Source organism: Halichoerus grypus, chromosome 4, assembly GCF_964656455.1.
Source record: "Halichoerus grypus chromosome 4, mHalGry1.hap1.1, whole genome shotgun sequence".
NCBI classification, from domain to species: domain Eukaryota; kingdom Metazoa; phylum Chordata; class Mammalia; order Carnivora; family Phocidae; genus Halichoerus; species Halichoerus grypus.
The window spans coordinates 125,945,111-125,970,274 of record NC_135715.1 but is presented as its reverse complement, the minus strand read 5'-3'; the positions used below and the strand labels follow the sequence as shown (position 1 = coordinate 125,970,274).

The following is a 25,164-nucleotide window of genomic DNA, read 5'->3' as shown; positions in this document are numbered from 1 at the left end:
ATTCACTCTTAAATAACTTCATTATTTATACTGAACAATGATACAAAGCATTGTTCTTTGTACACTGTTTTCAGCCAGGGGTGTCAGCCAGCCATCATTGTACACATAAGTGGGGCTCACCTCAAGTAAAAAGATGAATAACACATGTTCTGCAGACCAGTGGAAAGATAACCATTGATCACATTATCTGGTAATTATATTATGAGGAGTATAATGCTTACTCTTTGATGCTGGCCCTTGAAACTCTTCCTGCCAACTCTCTGTTTGCCACACTATACATCCCTAGGCTCCCGTGGGAAAAATTCTCTGAGGATATAACATTCAAGATGGCCTGGTCATTCCTTTCCCTAATCTAGGAGGTATTCAAAATGACTGGTAATGTGTAGCATTGAGGGGTCAACTGAACCACCTTCAGCAGGTACTGTGACATACAGAGAGCCAGCTGAAAGGACTTTTTTTTGCTACCATGCAACAAAACCTTTATTAAAATTTTCAACAGGTTCAGCTATTACTGAAAGTGGTAATTTAATTTTTTTTTATGCTGAGCGAAATAAGGTAATTTAATTTTTAAACTTAAATTGGGACAAATGGCCATAATGCAGAGTAATGCTATCACTGGGGAGTATAAATGCAACACTGAAGAATTAATAGCCACCCTTCAGACAGAGGACCAAGTACAGGGTTGACACTTTCTGGATGTTGTAGTCAGAAAGAATGTGGCCATCTTTCAGCTGCTTGCCTGCAAAGATGAGCCTCTGCTGGCCACGGGGGGTGCCTTCTTTATCCTGGGTCTTGGCCTTCACATTCTTCATGGTATCACTGGGTTCCACCTCCAGGGTGATGGTCTTAACAGGTCAGGGTCTTCATGAAGAACTGCATTTTGACTTGCCAGTGAATGCAAAGATACTGTGACTTGCCAATACATCGAGTAACCTCAATGCCAACTACTCCCTTCGGTAATGCCAGTCACCTCTGAAAGATTTCCACTTATTTTGCCGATCTGTTTGCTCTTTTGTTCTTTCTCAGCCACCAAAGCTATTTTAGTGGTCTACCCCTTCATCTCACATCTGCTCTCCTAGGCAGTGTCTTACCTCCTCACTTTTGGTTCTCTGCTCCTTTCAGTTTTTTAGGCATGTTGCCTCTGGCCCCATCCCAAAACAAACAGCAGGAATAAATCAACAACTCACAAGGGTCCTATAACTATTATACTAAATTTAAAATATTCTGCATGTTATTCACAGCCCTTTATAGCCTGGCCCTGATCTGTGAATTCAGAATTTATTTCTTATCCAGCCTTGGTTTTAATTTATCTTGTCATTGACTCATGATTTACAAATTAAAATTATTTCTCAACCCTTCTTTTGAGTACTCAGTTACTTCTGCCTTTTTGCTGTCACTTTGTATATATTTCTATGGGAGAATTATTACACTGTGTTTTACTAATTTGTGATTTTTTGTTGCTTAGTCTTAGTCTATGTGCTCAGCTAGACTGAGTTCCTCAAAGTTGTCACCCATATCTTAAACATGTTTATGTCTCAGATACAATGTCTACACCTAACAGGCATTCAGTAAATGCTTATTGACAAATTAATGAATGTAATGATGGATAGGTTGTTATGCTTAATTAACTGATAATGTAAACACCTCTGATAATGTTTGCCACGTAGTAGGCCTTTGATCAATACTCCTTTTTCTTTGACCATGCTCTCTCTCTCTTTTTAATTTTGTCATTTTTAAAGGTGCCACTAGTTGAACAGCTCTTCCGCAAAGAGTTTGAACCATTTTTGAAGAAATGGTATCATACAATTGGATTAAGTGGAGATACCCAATTAAAAATATCATTTCCAGAAGTTGTCAAAACCTATGATGTTATCATCAGTACAGCTCAAATCCTTGAAAACTCCCTTTTAAATTCAGAAAAAGGAGAAGATGATGGTGTCCAGTTTTCAGGTTGGTCGAAGTGTTTATTTTTGGAAAAAGAAGAATTAGTGATATTGACGATAGCACAGAGGCTGTATTAGTTATATAATTTTTAAAATGCTGATTTAAAAAGATTATCTCTGATTTAGGGGCGCTTGGGTGGCTCAGTCAGTTAAGTGTCTGACTCTTGATCTCAGCTCAGGTCTTGGTCTCAGGGTCATGAGTTCAAGCCCCGTGTTGGACTCCACGCTGTGCGTGGAGCCTACTTAAAGAAAATAAAAATAAAAATAAAAAGATTATCTCTGATTTAGATTGTCTTTCATTGCTTAAGTTTTCATTAAAACTCTTCTACTTTCTTGGGGAAACACAAAAATTATGATATGTTTTTAATTAGATCACTTTATTTACATAATAATATGGTATTAAATCAAGCACTCACTGGACTTTCCATTTACTTTTTATTTCTAGGTACCAACAGGATATTTTCATATGCTAATGGCTACTGTTAGATATGCCATCTTTTCCATAGAATGAAATATAATCCTTTCTATTTTGTGGGGGAAGGGAAGAGAAAGTGAGAGAAAGGGAAAGAAGTATAAATAATCATTATAATAACTGTAATAATTAAATGCAGTGTTAAAACAAGGCAAAATGATCTCTGTTTAAATGGTATGGTTCTTATTTGACATAAAAATAAACCCTCATCAACTTAAAATTAAATTGTTTTATTAAAGAACAAAAATGTAATCCTGATTAATTGTGGGGAATAAGGCAGGGATTGAATTCCATCCCGTAACACTTTTTACCTTTATAAACTTTCTGAAATTAATCTCTTAAGTAGGGATAATAACTAACAATAATAGTTTCATAATTAATATACCTGGACCTCTGGATGTATGGAAGACTAACATAGTCCCATTGCCCTCTTGAAAAGTGAGAGGTCGGGTCCGGGCGCCTGGGTGGCTCAGTCGGTTAAGCGACTGCCTTCGGCTCAGGTCATGATCCTGGAGTCCCAGGATTGAGTCCTGCATCAGGCTCCCTGCTCGGCGGGAGTCTGCTTCTCCCTCTGACCCTCCCCCGTCTCATGTGCTCTCTCTCTCTCATTCTCTCTGTCTCAAATAAATAAATAAATAAATAAAAATCTTTAAAAAAGTGAGAGGTCTGTGCCAGGATTCTGCTCAAGAAAAGATACCCCCGTCGCAGTGCAGTTTACTACCTTTAAGGTACTTTTTTTTCACTCTACCTTGCTGGTATGGACAAATGAACCACTTGGATTTTCTTTTAAGACTTTTCCCTCATCGTCATTGATGAATGCCATCACACCAACAAAGAAGCAGTCTATAATAACATCATGAGGCGTTACTTGAAACAGAAGTTGAAAAACAATAAACTCAAGAAAGAATGCAAACCAGTGATTCCTCTACCTCAGATACTAGGACTAACAGCTTCGCCAGGTGTTGGAGGAGCCAAAAGGCAAGCTGAAGCCAAGGAACACATTTTACAAGTAAGCCATTAACTTTATGTAAAACAACAATAGCAACAACAACAACAACAAACCCTAAAAGCAAATGCCAGAGTTTCTTGGGCTTCTTGAGTAAGATTAGGTCCAAGTGCCATGGAGTGCATAAAAGAAGGTATTCTATGATCATCAGTTAAGTGAAATCAGTATGTTTTAGTTAAACATATTCAATCTTCTACAAAACAGTAACATGCCCTAATAAATTACTATGGTACAGAAAAATATCACAAAAATTATGGAGTACGGATAGAATCAATGAAAAATTGGGACAAATGAAATACCTTATTTTAAATATCTACTCCTGTTGTTAAACCTGATGATCCATTTGATATAGAAATATGCACAAACTATGAAAATTTCTAATTTTCATAATACTCCATGAGTTTCAAAATTGCATATTTTCTTCTGTGCCTTTTTTGTTCTGTGTGATTCTCAGATTCTGGGTAATTCAAATTAAATGAGAAAATGGAGATACGAGAATCTTTAGTTGCGGTTGTACTACTTGTCAGCTGACCCCAAATGGTAACACCACATAAAGTACTATTGTTGATTTCAATTGTTCAGTGAATTCAGAGTAACCCAAGAAGTATGTTGGCACTAAGGCAATTGCATTTATATTTTAAGTCCCTTACTTTTACGTTGAATTTAGTAAAAATCATGTAGAACAGACAGAGGCACAATTATTTGTTCCAAGATATAATTTGTTATGGGATTAAGGACTAATACCAGTCTAGATCCAGGCACATCCAGGCTTTGGCTGCTCCTAGCTTTACATTGTCCTAGTTATGTGTAGAAAAGGGTGGTAATCTCTTCCAGGGATGTCAAGATGACCTTTAAAATCTCTTATGTGATAGGGTTATCTCATTACCATTCTCTGCCGATCTCTGTAATTTGCTACATTGTTTCCATGTCAGTTTTTCCAGCCGGCAAATGGAATTTAAGGAATGAAAATAAATACACTTCTTTTTCTGGAATTATCCACCAACAAGATTTAGATGCTTCTTTTTAGTCCATAGAGATAAACGTATTGGTTAATCAGATCCACAGTAGAGCAATACTAAAATGCTATATTTAGTTAGTCATGGTCCTTATTTGTTATATGAAAAATAATTCTACATTGAATCAGTTGAAAAGGAAAAGTAAATATTTGAATATTGAAAAAAATCTCTTTTCCAGATATGTGCCAATCTCGATGCATGTACCATTAAAACTGTGAAAGAAAATATTGATCAACTCAAAGACCAAATAAAAGAGCCATGCAAAAAGTTTGCAATTGCAGATGACACCAGAGAAGTATGTGCTTAAAATTTTATATTTATTAGGTTTTTTTGTTCTTTTGTTTTTTTTATTATGTTCATTTATCCAACATACAGTACATCATTAATTTTTGATGTAGTGTTCAACAATTCATTATAATACCATACTCAACTGAAAGATGCAAAGATTATTTTATACCAACCATCTGAAGAATATTATCTTAAATTTTTAGCAAAATAAGTTACAGGTTTATTCTTTTTTTTAATTGTTAGACAACAAAGCACTGTTGCGAATTCTCTCTTCCAGCCTTCTTTTAGTATTCCAGTTTATATGAAGAGTAGCTTGACTACATGTGAGCATGGAGGTGAGGGTAGAGAGGTTGTATAGCTAAACTAGAGTGATTACTGTAATTCATTTTATTCTTTTTACTTTCTTGGTGAATTTCCGCACTGGTTTTCTGACATTTTGCAGAGCCATTTTGTTGCGGCCAGATTACAGTTGGTAATGATAATGGAAATCTTACTTAATTTGCGTATTTACTTTCTTAAGAGAACATTGACATGGCAAAGAAGTAAAATATTTACTTTAATGATGCTTTTGCAATGAGTATTTTCACTGATTATAAAAACCAACTATGTTAGTTTGGACATTATGACCAGTATATTATGTCAATACTTTCTTTTGTAAAATATAAAAAGCATGATAAATTTTAGCTCTATGTACTTGATAATAATTATAATCATTGAAAATCTACCTCATAGGATATTAGGATTAAATAACATGAAATATGTATAATAGGCAATATTGTATTTGAAATGTAGTAGGTACTAACCCAATGTTACTGACCAATCTCCATAGATCAATTTTTTGGAAATTCTGAAGATGACTACTATCTATTCCAGCTGAACCAGAACATTTGAATATACTTTATTTTCATTCACTTCTTTTATACTTAATAAATTTAAATGCGTATTTTTACTCATAATCATTTTTAAAAACCCCACAAAATCCTCAGGATATATTTTTAAAAGAAGTTGCCATCTTACTTTTTAACTTACTTAATTCTGATATACTTTTTATTGAAGTATAACAGACATGCAGAAAAGTGCAACTTCATAGGTGTGCAGATTGCTGAATATTTATAAAATGAACACACCTGTATAATCAAAATCCAGATAAAGAGACAGAATATTTTCAGCACCCCAAAAGCCCCTATTCTTCCTTCCAGTCACTCATCCCCCAAGGATAACTACTATCCTGACTTCTAATACCAAAGGTGGGTTCTAACTGACTTTGGACTTTATATAAATGAAATCATATAGTATGCACTCTTATGTGTCTGGGTTTGTTTTTTTTTTTAAACTCTATCTCTTAACTTTTTTTTTTTAAGTTCCAGTTAGTTAACATACAGTGTGTGTGTGTGTGTGTGTGTGTGTGTGTTTTAACATACAGTGTTATATTAGTTACAGGTGTACAATATAGTGATTCAACACTTCCATACATCACCTGGTGCTCATTACAAGTCTAACTTTTAACTTTTTATTTTGGGAAAAATAATACTGAAACCAGTTCTTCAAAAGGGAATGTTTCTTAAATTACATTACAGGCTTTCTAAATAATGGGGGCATTGCTTTAATACATATATTTTATTTATTATTATTTTTAAAGATTTTATTTATTCATTTGACAGAGAGAGAGACAAGGAGAGCAGGAACACAAGCAGGGGGAGTGGGAGAGGGAGAAGCAGGCTTCCCGCCGAGCATGGAGCCCGATGCGGGGCTCGATCCCAGGACCCTGGGACCATGACCTGAGCCGAAGGCAGAAGCTTAACGACTGAGCCACCTGGGCGCCCCAATACATATATTTTTAAATTACAATTAGCATTCAAGGTGCATATTATCCATTAATTTTATTTTTGTAAAACTTTTAAAATGGAAATTCCAGCAGCGGTGCATGGTGTTGGTGTGTGTGTGGCTTAAGGGTGGATTACTGATAAAAAATAAATGTACAAAGAGGTGGTCAGAGATTAACTTGTTACTTTGTCCAGACAAAGATTCTGAATCAAATTTGTTATAACATGGAAGTTATTTTTAACAAAGATAATGTTATTTCTTTAACAATACAAGCATGTAAGAATAAGTGTATAATTTATTTTTAGGATCCATTTAAAGATAAACTTTTAGAAATAATGAACAAGATTCAAAGTTTTTGCCAAATGAGTCCAACGTCAGATTTTGGAACTCAACCCTATGAACAATGGACCACTCAAACGGAAAAAAAAGGTAATTTGGGTTTTGACCCAACATTTAGTTTATTCCATGTTTATGCCAAGATTTCAGATGATATGTCATATATTCTCAACCAAACTGAAAGCAAATAGAATATCAAATGGAATTTCTGTGTTCGAAGTAGTATAAGGATGAACATGTTCTAATCCCTTATCTAAGGAAAGGAGCACCAATCCATCCATTTTTCTCTTTATTTCCAGAGTCTTTCACTTATTGTATGTTTAACATATTAAGATAAATATTATGTTTCTGTCTCCAAGTGCAAACTCAACTGAAATGTTTTTCATGCCATTCCTCTGAGTCGGCATGAATCAGGTCTGTGTTCTTGCTGATCCAGAGCTCAGGTAGCCAGTCTAGGGTTTGGAAAACTTTTAGAGCTCAAGGCACATTTTGATCCTTACCTTGCCCATCTCAAAAACAACGTGAAGCCGATTTTGGAGTCAGTATCATAGACATATTCAAGTCCACCGCACAATTTTAAGGAGTGTGTTCTACCATGATTTCACTGTACGTAACATATTCTTTCATAGCTGCACGAGAAGGAAATCGCAAAGAACGTGTTTGTGCAGAGCATTTGAGGAAGTACAACGAGGCCCTACAAATTAATGATACAATTCGAACAATTGATGCATATAATCACCTTGAAGCTTTCTATAATGATGAGAAAGAGAAGAAGTATGCGGTCCAAGAAGATGATAGTGATGAGAGTGGTGAGGATGGTGATGGTGATGGTGATGAAGATGAAGATGATGAAAAGAAACCTTTGAGCCTGGATAGGACAGATAGATTTCTCATGGATTTATTTTTTGGTAAGAATCAATGTTATGTTGATTGCGTACTTCATGCATTTGCCTCTTGGCATGAACCTGCTGCTTCCAAAAGTCCCTCTTAAAATCATCTTTCATTTTGAAAGAAGAAATCCCATTCATATTGGGGCTCTTTCCAATTGATGGGCTCAGATTAGCCATAAATTGTATAATCACAGTCATTTGGTCATCTGGTTTTATTGTCAACAAGATTGCAATTCATTTATTTATTAAGCTAGCCTGATCATTAGATAGCACAAGATCAACTGTAGTTCAACTACATCTTGGTATCTCATTACATAAAATCTCCCAGTGTAATTTATTCACATGTTTTATAATTCAAACTAATTCTTTCTTAAAGAAAACAGGAGACTGTTGAAAAAGCTGGCTGAAAACCCAAAACATGAAAATGAAAAGCTGACCAAATTAAGAAACACCATAATGGAACAATATACAAGGACTGAGAAACCGGCCCGAGGAATAATTTTCACAAAAACACGACAGAGTGCATATGCCCTTTCTCAGTGGATTACTGAAAATAAAAAATTTGCAGAAGTAGGAGTCAAAGCCCATCATCTGATTGGAGCTGGACACAGCAGTGAGTTCAAGCACATGACACAGGTGAAAACATCCTTCTAAATTTCTTTCCTTATCCTGTTATTACTGTTCCCAAATTAGTTGTAGTTTTTTTTTTCCATCAATTCTATTGCCACTCCACAAATAATTTTATGGAATGCTTGTTCTTAAAATGAAATGTGAGTTGAGTAGCAATCTAATCTGTGGTGTCTGATAAGCTAAGCATTGTTGGGAGTCACTTTTTTCACATACTTGGAGGAACTTTCAAAATTGAGTTTCCTTTGCAAAAATAATTGACATTTAAACTTAGTAACTAAATGGAAAAATGGTTACGACATAATATCAAGTGGAAAAATCAAACCCCCACAAAAATATGTGCGTTGCAATTAGAAAAAATGTAGAATACGTTTGCATAGGATGAGATCTGTAAGGCAACTTGGAAAAATGAAGTTAACATGTGTTAGAGATTTGGGACTATGAGTGATTTTCTTTTCCTTTTTAAGATTATTTTTGCTTTGTTTTCATTTCATTATACTACTTATCGTGTGCACAGTAAAACCCATGGAAGAGAAAAAAGGCACTTGTAGACATTACAAGCATGGCTTGTTCGAATAAAATTGTTCTTCTGAAGTCATATTGACCTTGAGTCTTGCTGGACAAGGGGACACTTCAATTCTGTCATGGTCATCAGAATTCAGTGCAATGGAGCAAATTAAATCTGTTTTAATGTTTGCTGAAAAAAATAGTTCTTGAAATTTTACACTATAATGCTCAATATACTAACTGCCTGTACGCAGTTAAAGTTGCCTTTAAAATTTATGCCAGAAAAAGAAAGCATTGTTTTCCTTGGGTAAGGAGCTTACTTCCTCCTTTGTGATGAGAGCTAGTTTACTTAGTTTCCTTTTTGCCCTAGCTTTCAGGAAGCTCACAGGCAAAATTAAAGTTCAGTCTCACTGCCTCTATGTTAATCCTTACAAATAGTACATCTGTATTCTTCCACTCCTGTTTTTAAGTTTCTGTTATATTAACTTTAGTATTTTCACTTTGGTTATATGTGGCCTCAGCTCTTTTTCTGAAAAGAGGTGACGTACAAAAGGAAAGTATGTTGTCAAGCTACTTTTTGCTCCTTAGCCGTTTCAGATTTGGGGGCTACATGCCAAAATATAGAACACACCCCTTCCTTATGCCCCCCACCCTCCCCTTATGAACAGAGTTGGACTTACTCACTGGGAGAGGGAGTCAGCATTTATTTGATGTGATTTGAGGGTCTAACTCTGTCTGAAATTCTCATTATTAAAGTTACTTTTTTAAAAAGATTTTATTTATTTATTTGAGAGAGAGAAAAAGCAAGCACGCACGAGTGGGGGGAGGGGCAGAGGGAGAGGGAGAAGCAGGCTCCCCGCTGAGCAGGGAGCTGGGATCCTGGGATCATGACCTGAGCTGAAGGCAGATGTGTAACTGACTGAGCCACCCAGGCACCCCTTAAGTTACTCTTTTGAATAGCACAGACATCTTCTGCTAAAATCCAAAGACATGTAAGCTTTTATTAGTGGACATGAGTGTGAGAGGGAGAAATTATCAGAGAAGACTGGAGAGAGGCTTTTCTGCACAATTGTCCAGCATTTAGTAGTCAAAAAAAGACACACACTGCCTCTAAGAAGAAAAAGAGGGTGGGAGAACACACTGTTGGTCTGACGTGTTTATTTTTGTCTAATGCTTAATGTTTTTGTTTAATGTTTGGGGGTAAAAGATAGCATAAATGTGCACCAGAGGCTGACTGGACCAACAGCTTGGATGAGTCTGAGAACAAAACCGCCCTGACCCTATCAGGCTAGGTTTATGCTTACCCACTCCTCCTATGCAAGGGCCAGAGTGCTTCTTTAATTTCTTTAGTTATAATAAGTTTCAAAATTCAGAGCTTTTTTTCATTTAATTATAGTTTTTAAAATTATGTTTTTAATAATTTATTATTTCATTTTTATTGAACTTCTCTTTGAACACATAATATATTTACCTCTTTCCGAATTAATAAGGTTCAGGGCACGGCTCTCCAGTCTTCTTGCTCCCTGCCTGGAGGCAGCCAACGTTTTCCGTTTCTCACATGTCCTTCCAGACATATTCCATAGGTTTCCTGCTTGAATGACTCTTACAGTGACCAGACGTGGCATCGAGTGTGTTATTTTCTCTGTGACTCAGAATTCAATGATCTTTAAAAGTGTCACTGAATCTTACTTTCTGAATATTAAATATTCTAAAGTTAATGTAGTGAAAAGCAAAGCCCATTCTAGTCTCTCATTGCCTTATCCTCTTCTCCACTGAAAGCATCTCCTTTTTCCTCCCTCCCAAGTCACCCATCAATTTATTTCCTTGGCATAAATAATGGTCTTCCCACTTCCAGACTGGATGATGGAAATATTTTTGTTATTGTGTGGTAATCCCAGATTGGAAATCAAATGTTGTCTCACTATCATGTCTTTGTTCAATGCCAAAAACAGATGGCAGTGGATCCGTGTATGATCTAATCCTTTGATTTGCACTGACCAGTTGCAATTTATTATTTCTTCTGCTAATTAGAAGATTTTAATGTGTTTAGCTTTACAAAATTTAATTTATTAAACTGTTTCTACAGAATGAACAAAAAGAAGTCATTAGTAAATTCCGCACAGGAAAAATAAATCTGCTCATCGCTACCACAGTGGCAGAAGAAGGTCTGGATATTAAAGAATGTAATATCGTTATTCGTTATGGCCTCGTCACTAATGAAATAGCCATGGTCCAGGTACATTTAATACCTCTAATGTGTGAATCTTTGATTTTGTGGTATCAGTTTGTTTTCTTTTAGCAAAACAGCACAAATAGTTTTAAAAATATATCTATTCTCCTTCTAAAAGAGAAATCATTTCACACCGTATACAAATATCAAATTATTATATTGCACACCTGAAACTAATACAATGTTATATGTCAATTATACCTCAGTTAAAAGAAAAAGAAATCTTGAAGAGCTGCATACTACTGCCTTTTATGGTGTCGCTTAATTCATATGACAACAGATAACTGTTGTATTTCTAAACAACTCTTCTTTGGTTGTTATTTCTGTGTCCCAAAACTCTTTAGAAACAGGACAGTGGCCCATCTGTAAGAGTCAAAAGAGGCCTCCTCATCCCTAGGATGTCTGTGAGCTCCTAGCTGGACCAGGAATTTGAAGTGCAGTGTCCCTAAAATGTCTGACAAAGTAATATGCCCACACCTTAGGGAGCACTACTATTTCTGCATTTTCCTCCCTATTCTTGAGATTTTTCTCTGTGTTTGGAATTTTTCATAATAATATGTTGGGGGAGGCAGAATTATACATGCAAAACAAAAACGAAATGTCCTAATTTCCATTTAATTTCACTTTATCTCTTACCCACAGTATCTTTTTTTTTTTTAAGATTTTATTTATTTGACAGAGAGAGACACAGCGAGAGAGGGAACACAAGCAGGGGGAGTGGGAGAGGGAGAAGCAGGCTTCCCGTGGAGCAGGGAGCCTGATGCGGGGCTCGATCCCAGGACCCTGGGACCATGACCTGAGCTGAAGGCAGACGCTTAACGACTGAGCCACCCAGGCGCCCCCCCCACCCACACTATCTTAACAATGTCATTGTTACCTTTCATTGAGTATGTATGGGAGTCGTGCTGGTTAATATAAATAATATTCTTCCTATAATATTAACTAAATCTCTTTTTTAAATACATTAAATTGCATCCTTGCATGGAAGTCATGGAAGACCAAGATAACCAGATAACCACCAAATTAAGAAGTAATTGTATTTCAAGAGTTAGTCTGTTAGCAGTTTATAACACTGAATGCATTTTTATACAGATCATATTATAGTTGGTAGTTAGGTTCCTGGGCCAGGTCACAACATTTTTTCTGTTACTCAAAATGTACCTAAATATCAATTTCTAAAGGGGACTATAGAAATTTCTCACCATGTTGAGCATGTTTTCATGGGGAAATGTTCTCAAAATCCAATGTTGCTACCAGGAGCAGAATGCCTTCTCACCAGCCCTGGTGTCAAGGTCAGAGACGCTCCTTCTTGCCATCCATCCCTCCTACCAGGCTGGAGGAGTGCCTCCCCAGTCCAAGTCAATGACGCTGGTTCCCAGGGTTGAGAGCAGGTTCCTGGGAACAAAAAGGGTTGACAGGATGGTCTTGTGTAATTGAGGGTCTTGAGGGTTGGGGTGGTAACCTAACCATCATTGCTCTCAAACATTGTTCATTAAAGTGCATTTTGAATTTCAAATAACCGACTTACAAAAAATGGATAATAACTAACTTTACAGAGAATAGAGAAATTACTTGAAGGCTGGGACACCGAGCAATGAATACCATTCCAGGCCAAAAATGAGAGAGTTCACAGAAAGGCATAACCCTTCCTTTACTTGATTTCTTTATGTTCTCAGGCCCGTGGTCGAGCCAGAGCTGATGAGAGCACCTACGTCCTGGTTGCTTGCAGTAACTCAGGAGTTATTGAACGTGAGATAGTTAACGATTTCCGAGAGAAAATGATGTATAAAGCTATAGACCATGTTCAAAATATGAACCCAGAGGAGTATGCTCGTAAGGTATTGTTTTTGGCCCTCTGAATTTTTCACTTTAAAGTGGCTGCATGTGGTTGCCATTGACAGCTAAGTGGCTAAGTCTCAAGACAGAAATTGCACTGAATTTTAAGTTCCGGTTGGGATGAGCTGTGCTTAGTCCAGATCCACATACAAAGAATCAAGATCTGTGATGGGCAGAAATTGTCAGGCTGCTGTTCCAGTGAAACCAACCATAAACTTTGATGATATAAATTTAGTCTGCCCTTGATCAGAAAGACTAGTATGTCTCACCCACTCAAGGCAACCTGGTAATTTTGGTTTGGTTCAATCTGTTTGTACAGGCACAAGTTTTTCATTCCAGAAATCTTTATGAAGTGCCTACTGTGTGCCAGGCAATGTTCTAGAAAGAGAGAACATGGTAGCAAATAACACAGACAGATCCCTGCTGCATGAGGCTTATAGAGTATACATAATGAGATTTGAGGAGGAGAAACAAGAAACAGAAATGAAGCAAGAAATGCATCCCACAAGGATAAATGCTACAGAATTAGAATAAGACAATATGAAACAAGTCATTAGATGAATACTCTATAGATTGGGTATTTGGGGAAAGTCTCTTAGAAGGAGCGACATTGAGGCTAGATACATAATATGTCATCGGCTTCATCTCAATTTACTAGCGTAGAGTCATTTGAGCTGCAAGAGGAATGCAGTGAAGGAAGAATGCATTTCTACAATATTTCAGGAAATCCCCCATACCACTGAATTAAAGACTGTAACTACTATAATAGCAAACAATCCATTTAGAAGAAAATTCACACCCTTGCATATGGGTGTGAATGTTAGTTTCTTAACATTGGAATTGGCTCTACCCTAAATAGAGTTTCACGAAAGGGATGCTTTTAAATTGGTGTGCATTGCTATAACCAACTCCAAGGTTTCCTGGCCAGGTTTCTACGCAAACTTATATTTTAAAACCCCTTTAAATGTAAGGCAAACCAAACATTTGGTAATGTCAAATCAAACATCTGTGGCCAAATAATGTCACTGGAAAGTTAATCCAGTGAATATTTTCAAAGATTGATGTTTCAAGACGAGGTGTTTTGGGTAAACTCTAGGCCATCTCCAGAGTTAATGAGTCGAAATTTTCCAGATTATGCCTACAGTAAGATACAGTCTCTTTGGGGGCCCCAGAATCAACTACCTTTTTAGGTTTCCTTTGGCTAAGAGACCTGCCTTCCTAAAGCTACTCCAGGCTGACAAACTCAGAGCAGGGACGGCAATGATGCAGGGGCACATTCCACTACTGTTCTGTTTGGCTCCCTTGGCAGACATCTCTACGGCAGACATCGCTACTAGGTCCCAGCACTCCCTTCTTCTGAGTTAAGAATCCTTTTCAACACAATTTTCAGGCAGCCGCTAATAAATGGTGAAAACTAACACAGAAGGTGAGGTCTGTTTTCCACGTCTTATACAGAATTTGTACCTAACTGAAAGCCTTTAAATCAAACTTCTAGAAACAGTGTGAAGATTTGAAGCATTTTCCCTAACAATGACTCAACAACTTTTCCCACATCATTACATTTTATTTAGACTTTGACTCACTGCAGCTGTGCCTCCCATATATTTCTTACGCTTTGTTTTATTTTTTTGCCCCTCTAATTGTTTCATATTCTTTACTATTTTGGAACTAATCCTTTAGTTCCTGGTGTCCTGGATACATACCCATACACTAACCTTAGATTTATTTTTATTTTTCCTGTCAAACCTACAGGTGTTCCTTGATTGCCCGCCATGTACGTGGTCCTATGCCAAATCGTCTTTTATCAGCTCACTGAATTATAAATATCTTGCAAGAACAACCTAATTGTTATCATTTACATGACAGTCTTTGTACTTGTCCAATTAAATTATTATATGGCCCATGGGTTGCTCACAAGGTTTAATTTTCTTTTTTGTACTATATACGGCTATCTTGAATCAAAGCCCAAAACAGAGATGAGAGTCAAAGTTGGACCATTCAGCTTTGTTCATCAGCACGGATAGTTTGCATTTACTAAAACTTCCCCTTAGCCTTCAGGAAAACAATGACTTCCTCCACAATTTAATATAAATTTGCCATCTGAGAGAGGTTCAGTTTAGAGGTAAATTACTTAAGAACCAGGTTTTCCTACTGTGAATTGGTATAGTGTGAGAACTGGCCAGTGCCTATCTCAAGTTTTGTGTCTCTACATTGTTTCTGTTATGAAATAAATTATGCCACTAACCACAGGGCCTGGAATACAGGGGTTTAAGGACTTATTCTCTCATAAGAAATGTGGGCAATCTAGACCCATATGATAGCTCCATGATGTTGTGAGGAAGCCAAGACTCTTCTCTGTCTCTCTTCTTTGCCCTTCTAATATTTGGTTTTCATTATCCAGGTCAAAGATAGTTTTTTGAAATTCTACTGTCACATGCTCATTTCAGGCAGGAAGAAGGAAGAAGATGGAAAAGGCAAAAAGTGCATATGGCAGCTATCTGATACTTAAGGAGTCTTTCTGGAAATTCTATTCTTATGTCTCACTGACCACTGGCTTGGAAATGTAGTCATTTAGCTAGCATATTCCCACCCAGGATGAGATTATAGTTCTGTTCCCAGTAAGAATGGAAACTGGGTGGGAAGCCAGTAGTTTCTGCCACAGATGTGTAAAGAGGAGATTGACTAAGATAGTGAAGGGTCTAGAAATTATGTGTGAGAAAAGCTTAAAGAAACTGGGGAGCTTATCACAGGTAAAAGAAGATGATTGGTAATGTAATAGCACTGTTTGTTCTTCAAAGATATTCCATGTAAAAGAAGGTTTAGACTTGTTTTATGAGACAGAATTAAAACTAATGGTAAGGTAGAGAGTTTAGAGGGTGAGTTTTTTGTGGAATATTGCTAAGGACTTTCTCACAATAGAACTTGTCTAAAATGGAGTAGGTTGTTTTCAGAACACCAGAGGGTTCCACATTTTCTTATCATAAGGAAGGATTATATGCTAAATTCTTTGGGGGAGATCACCTCATTATATTTATTTCTAGACTATGGCCAAGTGTACATTTTCATAACTATCTAAGATCTCTGAATTCCAGGAGAATTACTTCAGTCAAACTCTGGGAAAAAAAAGAAACATTGTTTGTTTTTTTCTCAATGCAGATTTTGGAATTACAGATGCAAAGTATAATGGAAAAGAAAATGAAAATCAAGAGAAGTATTGTAAAGTGCTACAAGGAAAACCCATCATTAATAAATTTCCTCTGCAAAAACTGCAGTGTGCTAGCCTGCTCTGGAGAAGATATCCACGTTATTGAGAAGATGCACCACGTCAACATGACACCAGTATTCAAGTAAGTCCAGGAAGACTCAATTTTAAGTTTCTTTATAGGAGGTGAAGTAGCTTGTATTGTGAATGTTCTTTGAAAATAGTACAAATGAGACTCATTATTTTTCAGAACTTCCCCTCCTTTAGCCCCCACATTATATCCCCATTTCAAATGTCATTTTTTTTTCAAATATTGCACAGGGGCAGGGAGGGAGAAGTGTAAGACCCAAAGCCATTTTGATCCAAGGCACATTAGTTTGGTGTATACTCGTATGTGCTCTCAGAATTTTGGACAACTTAAGTCTCATTAAAATAATAGGCAGACTTGGAAGAAGCCACCAAAGGCAATATGACCCTTGAGAGGTGTGTGTGGAAAGGGGGCATCTGCCTGATGATCCGCAGGGGTGAAAGGAGAGAAGGAATAAGATGTGGGATGGGCATGCCTACAGATGAGCTTCAGATCCAACAGCATATACCCATAGGCTGCATATTCGTCCATTGCAAATTCTCAGAGATTTTTTTTTTTTACTTCTTGATGATTTTAGGGAACTCTACATTGTGAGAGAAAACAAAGCACTACGAAAGAAATTTGTAGACTATCAAACAAATGGCGAGATTATCTGCAAAATATGTGGCCAAGTGAGTAAATTGCTGTGTGCTTATTTTTACTTTGGCCAAAAGGAATTCTTAATTGAATGTGCATTTAATTTTTCCTCTCACTCTCTTCTGTTTTTCAGGCTTGGGGGACGATGATGGTGCACAAAGGCTTAGATTTGCCTTGTCTCAAAATAAAGAATTTTGTAGTGGTTTTCAAAAATAATACGCCAAAGAAACAATACAAAAAGTGGGTAGAATTACCTATCACATTTCCCGATCTTGACTATTCACAATATTGTTTGTGTAGTGATGAAGATTGACCTTTGATTTGAGAACCTTTAAAAATATTATCAACTTAACATTTAATATGATACTGATATAATATTTTTACTATACTCCAGAACTGATGTGAGGATTAATAAAATCATTGCTTTACTCTCTGTTGAGCTGCATGGAGGAAGATAATATAATATGCTTTCAAGAATCTATCTTGTTGGTAGGCAGGGATAAAGAATACTCACCAATAATAATTAGTGTGGAGCATTACGGTATGTGGAAAGAATGCTGGAGTATAAATGAGGATCCAAGGTATCGCTATCAGTCCTGTCACCAATCTTCAAAATAAAATTAACCAAATCAGTTCATCTTTTTGAACCAGTGTCCTTATTGGTGAAATGGTTGTATTATTATTTGCCTTGGCTTTCATTAGTTTTCTATTGCTACACAACAAATTACCACAAACTCAGTGGCTTAAAACAACAGCCCTTAATTATTACACATGTTCTGTAGGTCAGAGGCCTGGACAGGGGCCTCTGCACAGGGTCTCAGAAGGCTGAAATCAAGTTGTGGAGCAGGTGATGTTTTCATCTGGATGCACTGGGCCAAGAATGACTTCCAAACTCTCTCAGGCTGTTGGCTGTCATCTCCTTGTAGCTGAAGATGAGGATTCCGGTTTTCTTGCTAGCTGTCCACTGGGGATCACTCTGAGCAACGAGGGCTGCCCTCACCATGTGGCCTGCTCACAGCTACTTTCTTCTTCAAAACCAGCAGGACAATCTCTCTTTTGTGTGCTAACAAAATCCTAACTGGAATCACAGGAGTGACCATCTCATTATACTTATAGGTTCTGCCCACACTCAAAGTAAGGGGATTTTGAGGGCATATACACCAGCAGGCAGAAATCCTGGAGGCCATCTTAGAATTCTGCCTCTCCCACCCCTTGTCCAGCTTTTGTGAGTAAGTGATGATATATGTGTACATATGAAACCACTTTGAAAAACATGAAGCACCATCAAAGGTGAGGTATTATGAAGCAGCAACATCAGGTAACTCAAGGCTTATTTTTCAGCTTTCCCTCCATGAACATAACACTGTGCTCAAGGAAGATTACCTGTGTCAGTGGAGATGTCTAGGGCTCACCCAGGATTTAGCAGGGAGCAGATGCTGGATGTTACTAGAGAATAAAGACAAAATGTCTACCTCCTCTTGTCCCTAACCCCGGGTAGAAGGGTAACCACTCTGTGACTGTGATATTTTCACTGTTTCCCAACTAAGTATGACCACTTGGAGATGGACACAGGGCCCAGCCTTCAAGACATTCTCCCAGCAGACAAGTAGCCGCTTTTAGCATGAAGACCCACATGACTGACACAGAGCCACAACTGACCATTTTAACCCACACTTATTCGGATGGTCCGCTGCATGGAAAGTGTTACCTCCTATGACTAAGGAGAAACAAAATTTTAGAGGGAGTGAAAAGAAAATTCTTCTGTGGTTTTGATGGATTCATTAACATTCAGTCTAACATTAGCTTTTGTTGATAAGAACCAAACAAATATCTGGTTGATATTCATCCAACCAGAACTCTTGGGAATGCAAGAGGACAAAAGAAGATTGTGGTTTTCTTAAAATACTTTTTAAAAACTCCAGCTGACTCCATTTAAAGTATTGCTGTCTTCTAGAACATTTTGGAAACTATGCAGGAAACCAAATGCATAAAATAGCTAAATGTACTACTGTAACATATGTAGACTGTTTTTGAGGTGTCAACAAATATCAGGTTTTTTCATCTGTGTTTTCCAGTAATTTCTTTTTCAATAAAGAAGTGTTACTTCTACCTCAAAGTTTTAAAATACGTGTTTCAAATAGTATAAAACTTAACATGTGATGATACCTGAAAACTCAAACTATGGTGCAGGTAATAATTGCAGCATTTTGATCGAACATTACTGAACAGTTTAATACTTTGAATATTCGGGGATAATTTACAGAATATGCTCATGACATATAGACATCAACCTGGAGTTCTAAGGTCTAGTTTTCATCCCCACAAAACCTTAAGTTGGCTGGGGCACTTTGGGCAACCTCATCTCACACAGGTCCTGTGTTTCCTCTCCTGGAAAATGAGCAACTGGATTAAGTGGTGTCAAAGATTCCTTACAACTCTGGCATTGCCCTAGTCTATGCTTCTGGCTCCCTGGCTGCTTTCATTTGGAGAACTTGTCTAATGACTTGTGGTAATATCAGCTGTGAACTAAATACCTGGCAAGCACATTACACATTCGAAGGTAGCTCATATCTGCTAAAGGGCATCGCTGGGGTCTCACAGGACAGGTATATTGGCTGGAGTCATGCGTTTCAAGGCAGGCTTGAAAAGCCTGGAAGTGTCAGGAAATTTTAGAACAAGAGGCATTTCCAAGCCAGTAGATCATTGGCCAACCTTGTGGACAGAAGACTGTAAAGGTTTTATACCAAAAGTTTGAGATCATTTCAGGCCATATGAAATTAAAATACAATAATTTACAGTTTATACAAACATCTTGCCTGTAAAGCATTGAGGCAGCACCTAAATGAGTAAGAAGTGGCTTTCCAAAGGACCGTGAGGGCATGTCACAAGCAGATGTTGAAAGCATAAAACACTGTAAGAGAGGTGAATTATGTAGTTATAATTTTAATTAGGTTCTGTCTTTACCTTCAAGAATAATGTGACAATGTTGTTGTACTGAACTGGTCAGCAATGAAAAGAATGAGGGAGAGAGATTGGGCTGTAGCATGTCAACAGTAATTTTTGTCCAACACAAATGGTGATTTTATTTGTTTCTAAATCCTTAAACCTTTTACTTAGGTCATAGGTTATACAATAGGAAATACAGACGGAAAGCATTACAGATGTTTTTTGTAATTTTTAGATATTTTCCACACAGAGTATTACCAAGTTCCTCTTTACATGAAATTAGTCATCCCGTAAGTATCTCATTTGAAGATGAAATTGGCTGTGAGCCCTATTTGTTCATAATTTTTAAATCCAAATTAAAGGCCAGATCCTAAATGGGGCCATGGGAAGAGAAACAGACTTTGTAGGAAGTAGTGTTTAACCATGCAGTTGGTTAGAATACGTTTGGACCACTATTTAAGTTGAATATATTTGATGAAGCATATTATTTTTTTACATACTAATTTCATAAATGGGCATGATGTTGACACAAGAGAAATTTAAGTGTTTAATTTGGTTGTGTATATAAAATAATACTGAGCCAAAGATGAGCATTTTTTCAACTTAAGTATTTCCTTCAAACCCTGTCTTCTGCTGCCTCTTATGAATATGCTTGTATTTTATTGTATAAACACATAGGATGAGTGGACTGTTGGATGGTTAGTTCCTTAATTTTGAATCCTTAACAGGCCATAAAATGATCATAATTCATCAAGCTGAAAGGATTTGTATAGTACTAAAAGGACCAAAACAAATGATAACATAACAGTGTTATGTTATCTTGGACAGGGTTGCCCACCTGAGATTAATAACAATTCAATACCACACCAATGTTTCCACTGCCGAATTTACTTTTTTTCTTAGCATTTTACCCAGGTTTATAATTTCATGACTGTACTTTGCACAATTTATGCTAATAATTGTGATAACCTGTTGAGCTCAAAATTGCAACTTTTAAGGGATTTATCTCATTTGACAAGCATATCCCAAATCTTTCCCTAAGAGTGATGTTTCTTGTGTTTAATTAGACTATACGGTTTTTTCTATTGAAAGCTACTAACCTCGTGGAGAAGAAAGATCAGTTAAGGCCCTGAATTTTTTAGTGGACAACTTAGTTCGATGTTTTATTTTTATCACTCATTTATTTTGGGACAAAATGCAAAACTCAAATAACTGCAAGAAACAAACCAAAACATGTCATTCCATGTAGAATGCTGTGTTCCATGCAGGAGAGGAAAAAGAAGATAAAATAAAGGTAAAAAAGGAATAAATAGAAGCCAAATGAAACAGAAGCAAAGAGATTAAAAAGACAGTAACACTATAACACATAGACAAAGAAATAAAAATGAAGAAGGAAAAACAAATTTAACTGAGGGATATTCACACATCTAATAAATGACCAATTATTTCTTTTCTATTCATAAATATTTTTAAGTCCTACTATTCATAAGGTACTGTATTTTAGGCACTAATAATTAAAATAAGGCTCTTGCCCACAGGATTTTTTACCTAATAGTGAGGATCTTTTATTCAATAATGAGTAAAATAAGGATCTTGCTTTTAGGAGTCACTTATACAGAGATTAGTCATGTTCATAAATACCAGTAGGGGAGACAATGACCGATGCTATAAGAGAAGGGAAAGAGAGAATTACTTCCAACAGGGATGGGAGACAGAAGATTGCCTTGGATTGTGGCATGTCCAGGAGATTTTTCAAAGTCCTCTTTAGAGTTTTCCCATCTTGGGGGTGGGGGCATTGAGGATGGATAGTACCTAGAGATAAGAAAAAGGAGAACACCTGATAATCCGTAAAAGAAAATTTTACCATCAAATATGGTTAGAAAAGGAAAAGTCATTTTAACTCTGTTTAGAATAAAATATTTTTGCTTAAAGTATATAATAAGTTTGAAATATCTCACAGATAAACATGCCATTTGATTTAAAATATTACTAAGCTTTATTCACCCAAATAATTATAAAATAGTTAAACTAGGTTCAGCTCCACTATAAGGGTTTGAGATGGAAATAAACGAGTGAAAAAGGATGCCAGCTTCTGATGTAATCGTCATGAGAAAAGGTCAAGACTTCTCTAGATGGAACCAGAGGTGGGAGAAAGAGTGTGAGATGCCTGTGCTCTGGTCACATCCATCCTGGTCAAAAGATGTCTTGAGACTCAATCTTATTGTTCCAACATTCTCCTCAGCAACTGGCCCAGCAAGTCATTCTCTGGCCCAGGGACGGTCACTACCTTGTAACCATCTGAGGAAAAGAATGCTTAGACAATCATTGTTTGTTCGGGGACAGATGGAAGGATGGATAGTTGGTACCACGTCCATCTTTGTTCACAATATTCAGTGATCAGGGTACTTTTTTAAAAAGGTTTAAAATATGCTTTATAATGAGGGCTCAATTTGACTACACTATGCGATTAGGCTAAGGAAAGTGTCTCCCAAGCAAGTCTGGCAGATAGTCTTCAACAAAGAGTGAGTTTTGGTAAGTAAGGAAATGGATGCAATAAGCATAGATGATCTTTAAATGGGTATTGTGAAAAAGATGAGAAAATTTTGAAAGGGAGTCCAAAGTTTTAAGCCTGTTGACAGGCTAAGGAGCAAGAGCCAAGAAACAGGGAGAGATTCAAGACTCAAAGGGAGAGGGGAGGGCATAACTGTTGCCACAGAAGGCATAGGAAGAAGAAAGGGCATGAAATCAAGAGCAAAAGAAAGGATGACAATTGGATAGAAGGATTGATACTTCTGCTACTGTTGAAGCAGGAAAAATAAATACGAATAAAAGATACAGTTTAGTGGAAAGGCACAAAAGTAGGAGGCTGGTGAGGTTTTTCTATTGGCATCAACCACTAGACTACCCACCAAGTTGGGCTTTAGATTTCAGGATGGACATGGGGACTTAAGGAAAGCAGTCAGGACTTTTAACATGCTTTGATGAATGGAAAATGACTAATTAGAAACTAAGTAAGAGGATTATCATGCAGTATCAGGACTGGCTGGTTTAGAAACAATAAATAAAACACCAATGATTTAGTAAATACTTAATGTGCAGGATATTAGACTACGTTTTGTTGTATTTATTCTTTGATATGTTAAAGAAAAAAAATCAGAATGTTTAAAAGTCTGATGGACTCGAAAAGCTTTAAAAATGTTACGTTTCCCCAAATAAAGCTGGTCCTGTCTGTGACCTCTCAGCACAGGGTTGTATTTGTAAGAAACCCAATATCAATATCTCTTCAAAACTCCTCAAAATTATCTTCCTGAAATCATCCTGTATTCTTTTTTTATCTCCCCCACACTTCCTCTCAAACTCTTCCTTTTATAATGTAAATCAACATGATTTTACTTGCTCATTTCTTTTCCTCTCTCTGTCCATTTATCCTAGGCTTTATAGATGCCTGAACCACACAGGGCGTTTTCCACCTTAGAAGTATACATTGGAAAGTGGGGAATTTTTTGTGAATGTAATTTTTTTGTTATCAATTTATTATCTGTCATCTCCAAATTCAACTTTTTTATATGGTCCCTAAACATGCATCTGGGCCCTTCGAGTATTTTTGCTTTGCCAGCTGGCATTGACATGAAACTTTGCCTGTAGAGGGTGCTGGAGAAACAACGCGGAAAGAAAGGGGTTTGCTTTCTGGTTCTCGTGCGGGTGCGTCGCGAGCTTCTGCAAGTGTGGGTGGCTTCTCCAGCATCCAGTTCCTGTGGCACACGTGGCTTTCTCCAGCACCAGGGGCTTATATGGCAGCCAGCAGGACTCAGTGGCCAGCCGCTGCATCTCTTCAGTTATGTGTACAGTGTCTCCATGAACACTCCCATGAACAGCTGTCCCTGGGACCCAGAGGGCACATTTCCAGCAAGCTCCAGAAGACAGACTTCCAGCAAGTTCCTGTGGCACCTTGGCAAATTCTTTGCTTTCAATTACCTATGGCTGCTCTTTCCAATAACATCTGAATCTCAGCCTTGGGTGGTCTATCTCAGGCACAAGGGAAGTGGCTGTTTCATAGCTCTGTTATTTCTGTATTTTTTTCCTTTTTTTAAGATTTGATTTATTTATTTGACAGAGAGAAAGAGCCCGCAACCACAGGCAGCTGGGAGCGGCAGGCAGAGGGAGAGGGAGAAGTAGGCTCCCCGCTGAGCAAAGAGCCCAATGGAGGACTCCATCCCAGAACCCCAGGATCGTGACCTGAGCTGAAGGCAGCTGCTTAACCAACTCACCCAGGCGCCCCTATTTCTGTATTCTTTAGAGTTCTTTTTACTTATTAGTTAATCTTCTGTTACTCTAATCCCATTGTAGTTAATAATTGTTTATATTAAATTTTACCTGTTCAAATTACTCTGTGGTTTCTCCCACCAGACTGGACTTAGTCATGCAATCATATCTAAATAAATATGAGAGTTAGTCCGCAAGAAGTTACAATTTTCAAATATCAAGCTACTCTTATGTATAAACATTGTATTTCACACAGGAAATGACTCAAATGCATCTGACCTATTCTCTAACCGAATAACTTAGAAACAAGACAGAATATATTTCATAACTAGAAACTTTCATTTCCTAAATCCAAACAATCAGTTTTATAATGCCAAGAGCTGAACCACAATCCATTACATGGTCTTTCATATCTTACATGAAAGACCATGTAATGGATTGTTGAGAGGATTAAATGAGAAAATGTCTGTATGATAGATTTTTTAATGACTTAACACTCTCATAATACCTCTCAGAGAAAGAGAACTATCTTTGTTTTAGAAGCCCCCTAATGTGTGTGCTTATTTTTGAAAATGGGACCTCCTTATAGCTCCATTGGCAAATTAATCAAAGAAATAGCTGAACTGTTTTTTGCATAAAACAGGATCAGTTAGAAGGAGCTAGAGAGGAAGGGAGAAACTGTTAATGTGAGAAAGAATCCCAGGAGCAAGGCAGGAGGCTACAGCCCAAGGAGAAATTACCAGCGGAAATTCCACCATCATTGTCCCAAAGCACCAGTAAATCTACTTCCGTACTTCAGTTGGAATATTTGCCATCAGGGCAGTCTGGCAGAGCAACATGGAAACAATGAAGGGAAAGCACACACACAAGGAAAAGTGACTACAGAGAATTCCAGATAACAAATGTTGAACATATTTTACAGTGACTGACACGAAAAAAACATTCAGTAAATATTAATTTCTTTTTCTGATTTGAAGTATAAGGTGTAATCTCTGACCTTGGGGAACTAACCAGTTGGTTGAAAGTTCAATGATGATAGGCACAAAATAATCAG

The 25,164-nt window shown here is 37.1% G+C and overlaps 1 protein-coding gene across 4 annotated transcripts in view; it reads left to right on the top strand.

Moving 5' to 3' along the window:
* The window catches only part of IFIH1 (interferon induced with helicase C domain 1), a 59,773-nt gene extending 35,543 nt beyond the window's left edge, over window positions 1–24,230 (top strand). The window contains exons 6-17 of one of the 4 annotated variants that reach the window (XM_078070898.1): window positions 1,740–1,950; window positions 3,207–3,424; window positions 4,616–4,732; window positions 6,855–6,978; window positions 7,515–7,793; window positions 8,152–8,411; window positions 10,996–11,145; window positions 12,816–12,977; window positions 16,132–16,322; window positions 16,843–16,936; window positions 17,035–17,141; window positions 23,962–24,230. In XM_078070898.1, the coding sequence (XP_077927024.1) occupies window positions 1,740–1,950; window positions 3,207–3,424; window positions 4,616–4,732; window positions 6,855–6,978; window positions 7,515–7,793; window positions 8,152–8,411; window positions 10,996–11,145; window positions 12,816–12,977; window positions 16,132–16,322; window positions 16,843–16,936; window positions 17,035–17,141; window positions 23,962–24,082 (2,034 nt within the window). In that variant the 3' untranslated portion in view covers window positions 24,083–24,230. Of the gene's footprint in view, window positions 1–1,739; window positions 1,951–3,206; window positions 3,425–4,615; window positions 4,733–6,854; window positions 6,979–7,514; window positions 7,794–8,151; window positions 8,412–10,995; window positions 11,146–12,815; window positions 12,978–16,131; window positions 16,323–16,842; window positions 16,937–17,034; window positions 17,539–17,683; window positions 19,011–23,961 lie in introns of those variants that run through there. The other 3 variants (XM_078070897.1, XM_078070899.1, XM_036068788.2) reach the window with 3 other exon arrangements.
* The last annotated feature ends 934 nt before the right edge of the window (window positions 24,231–25,164 follow it).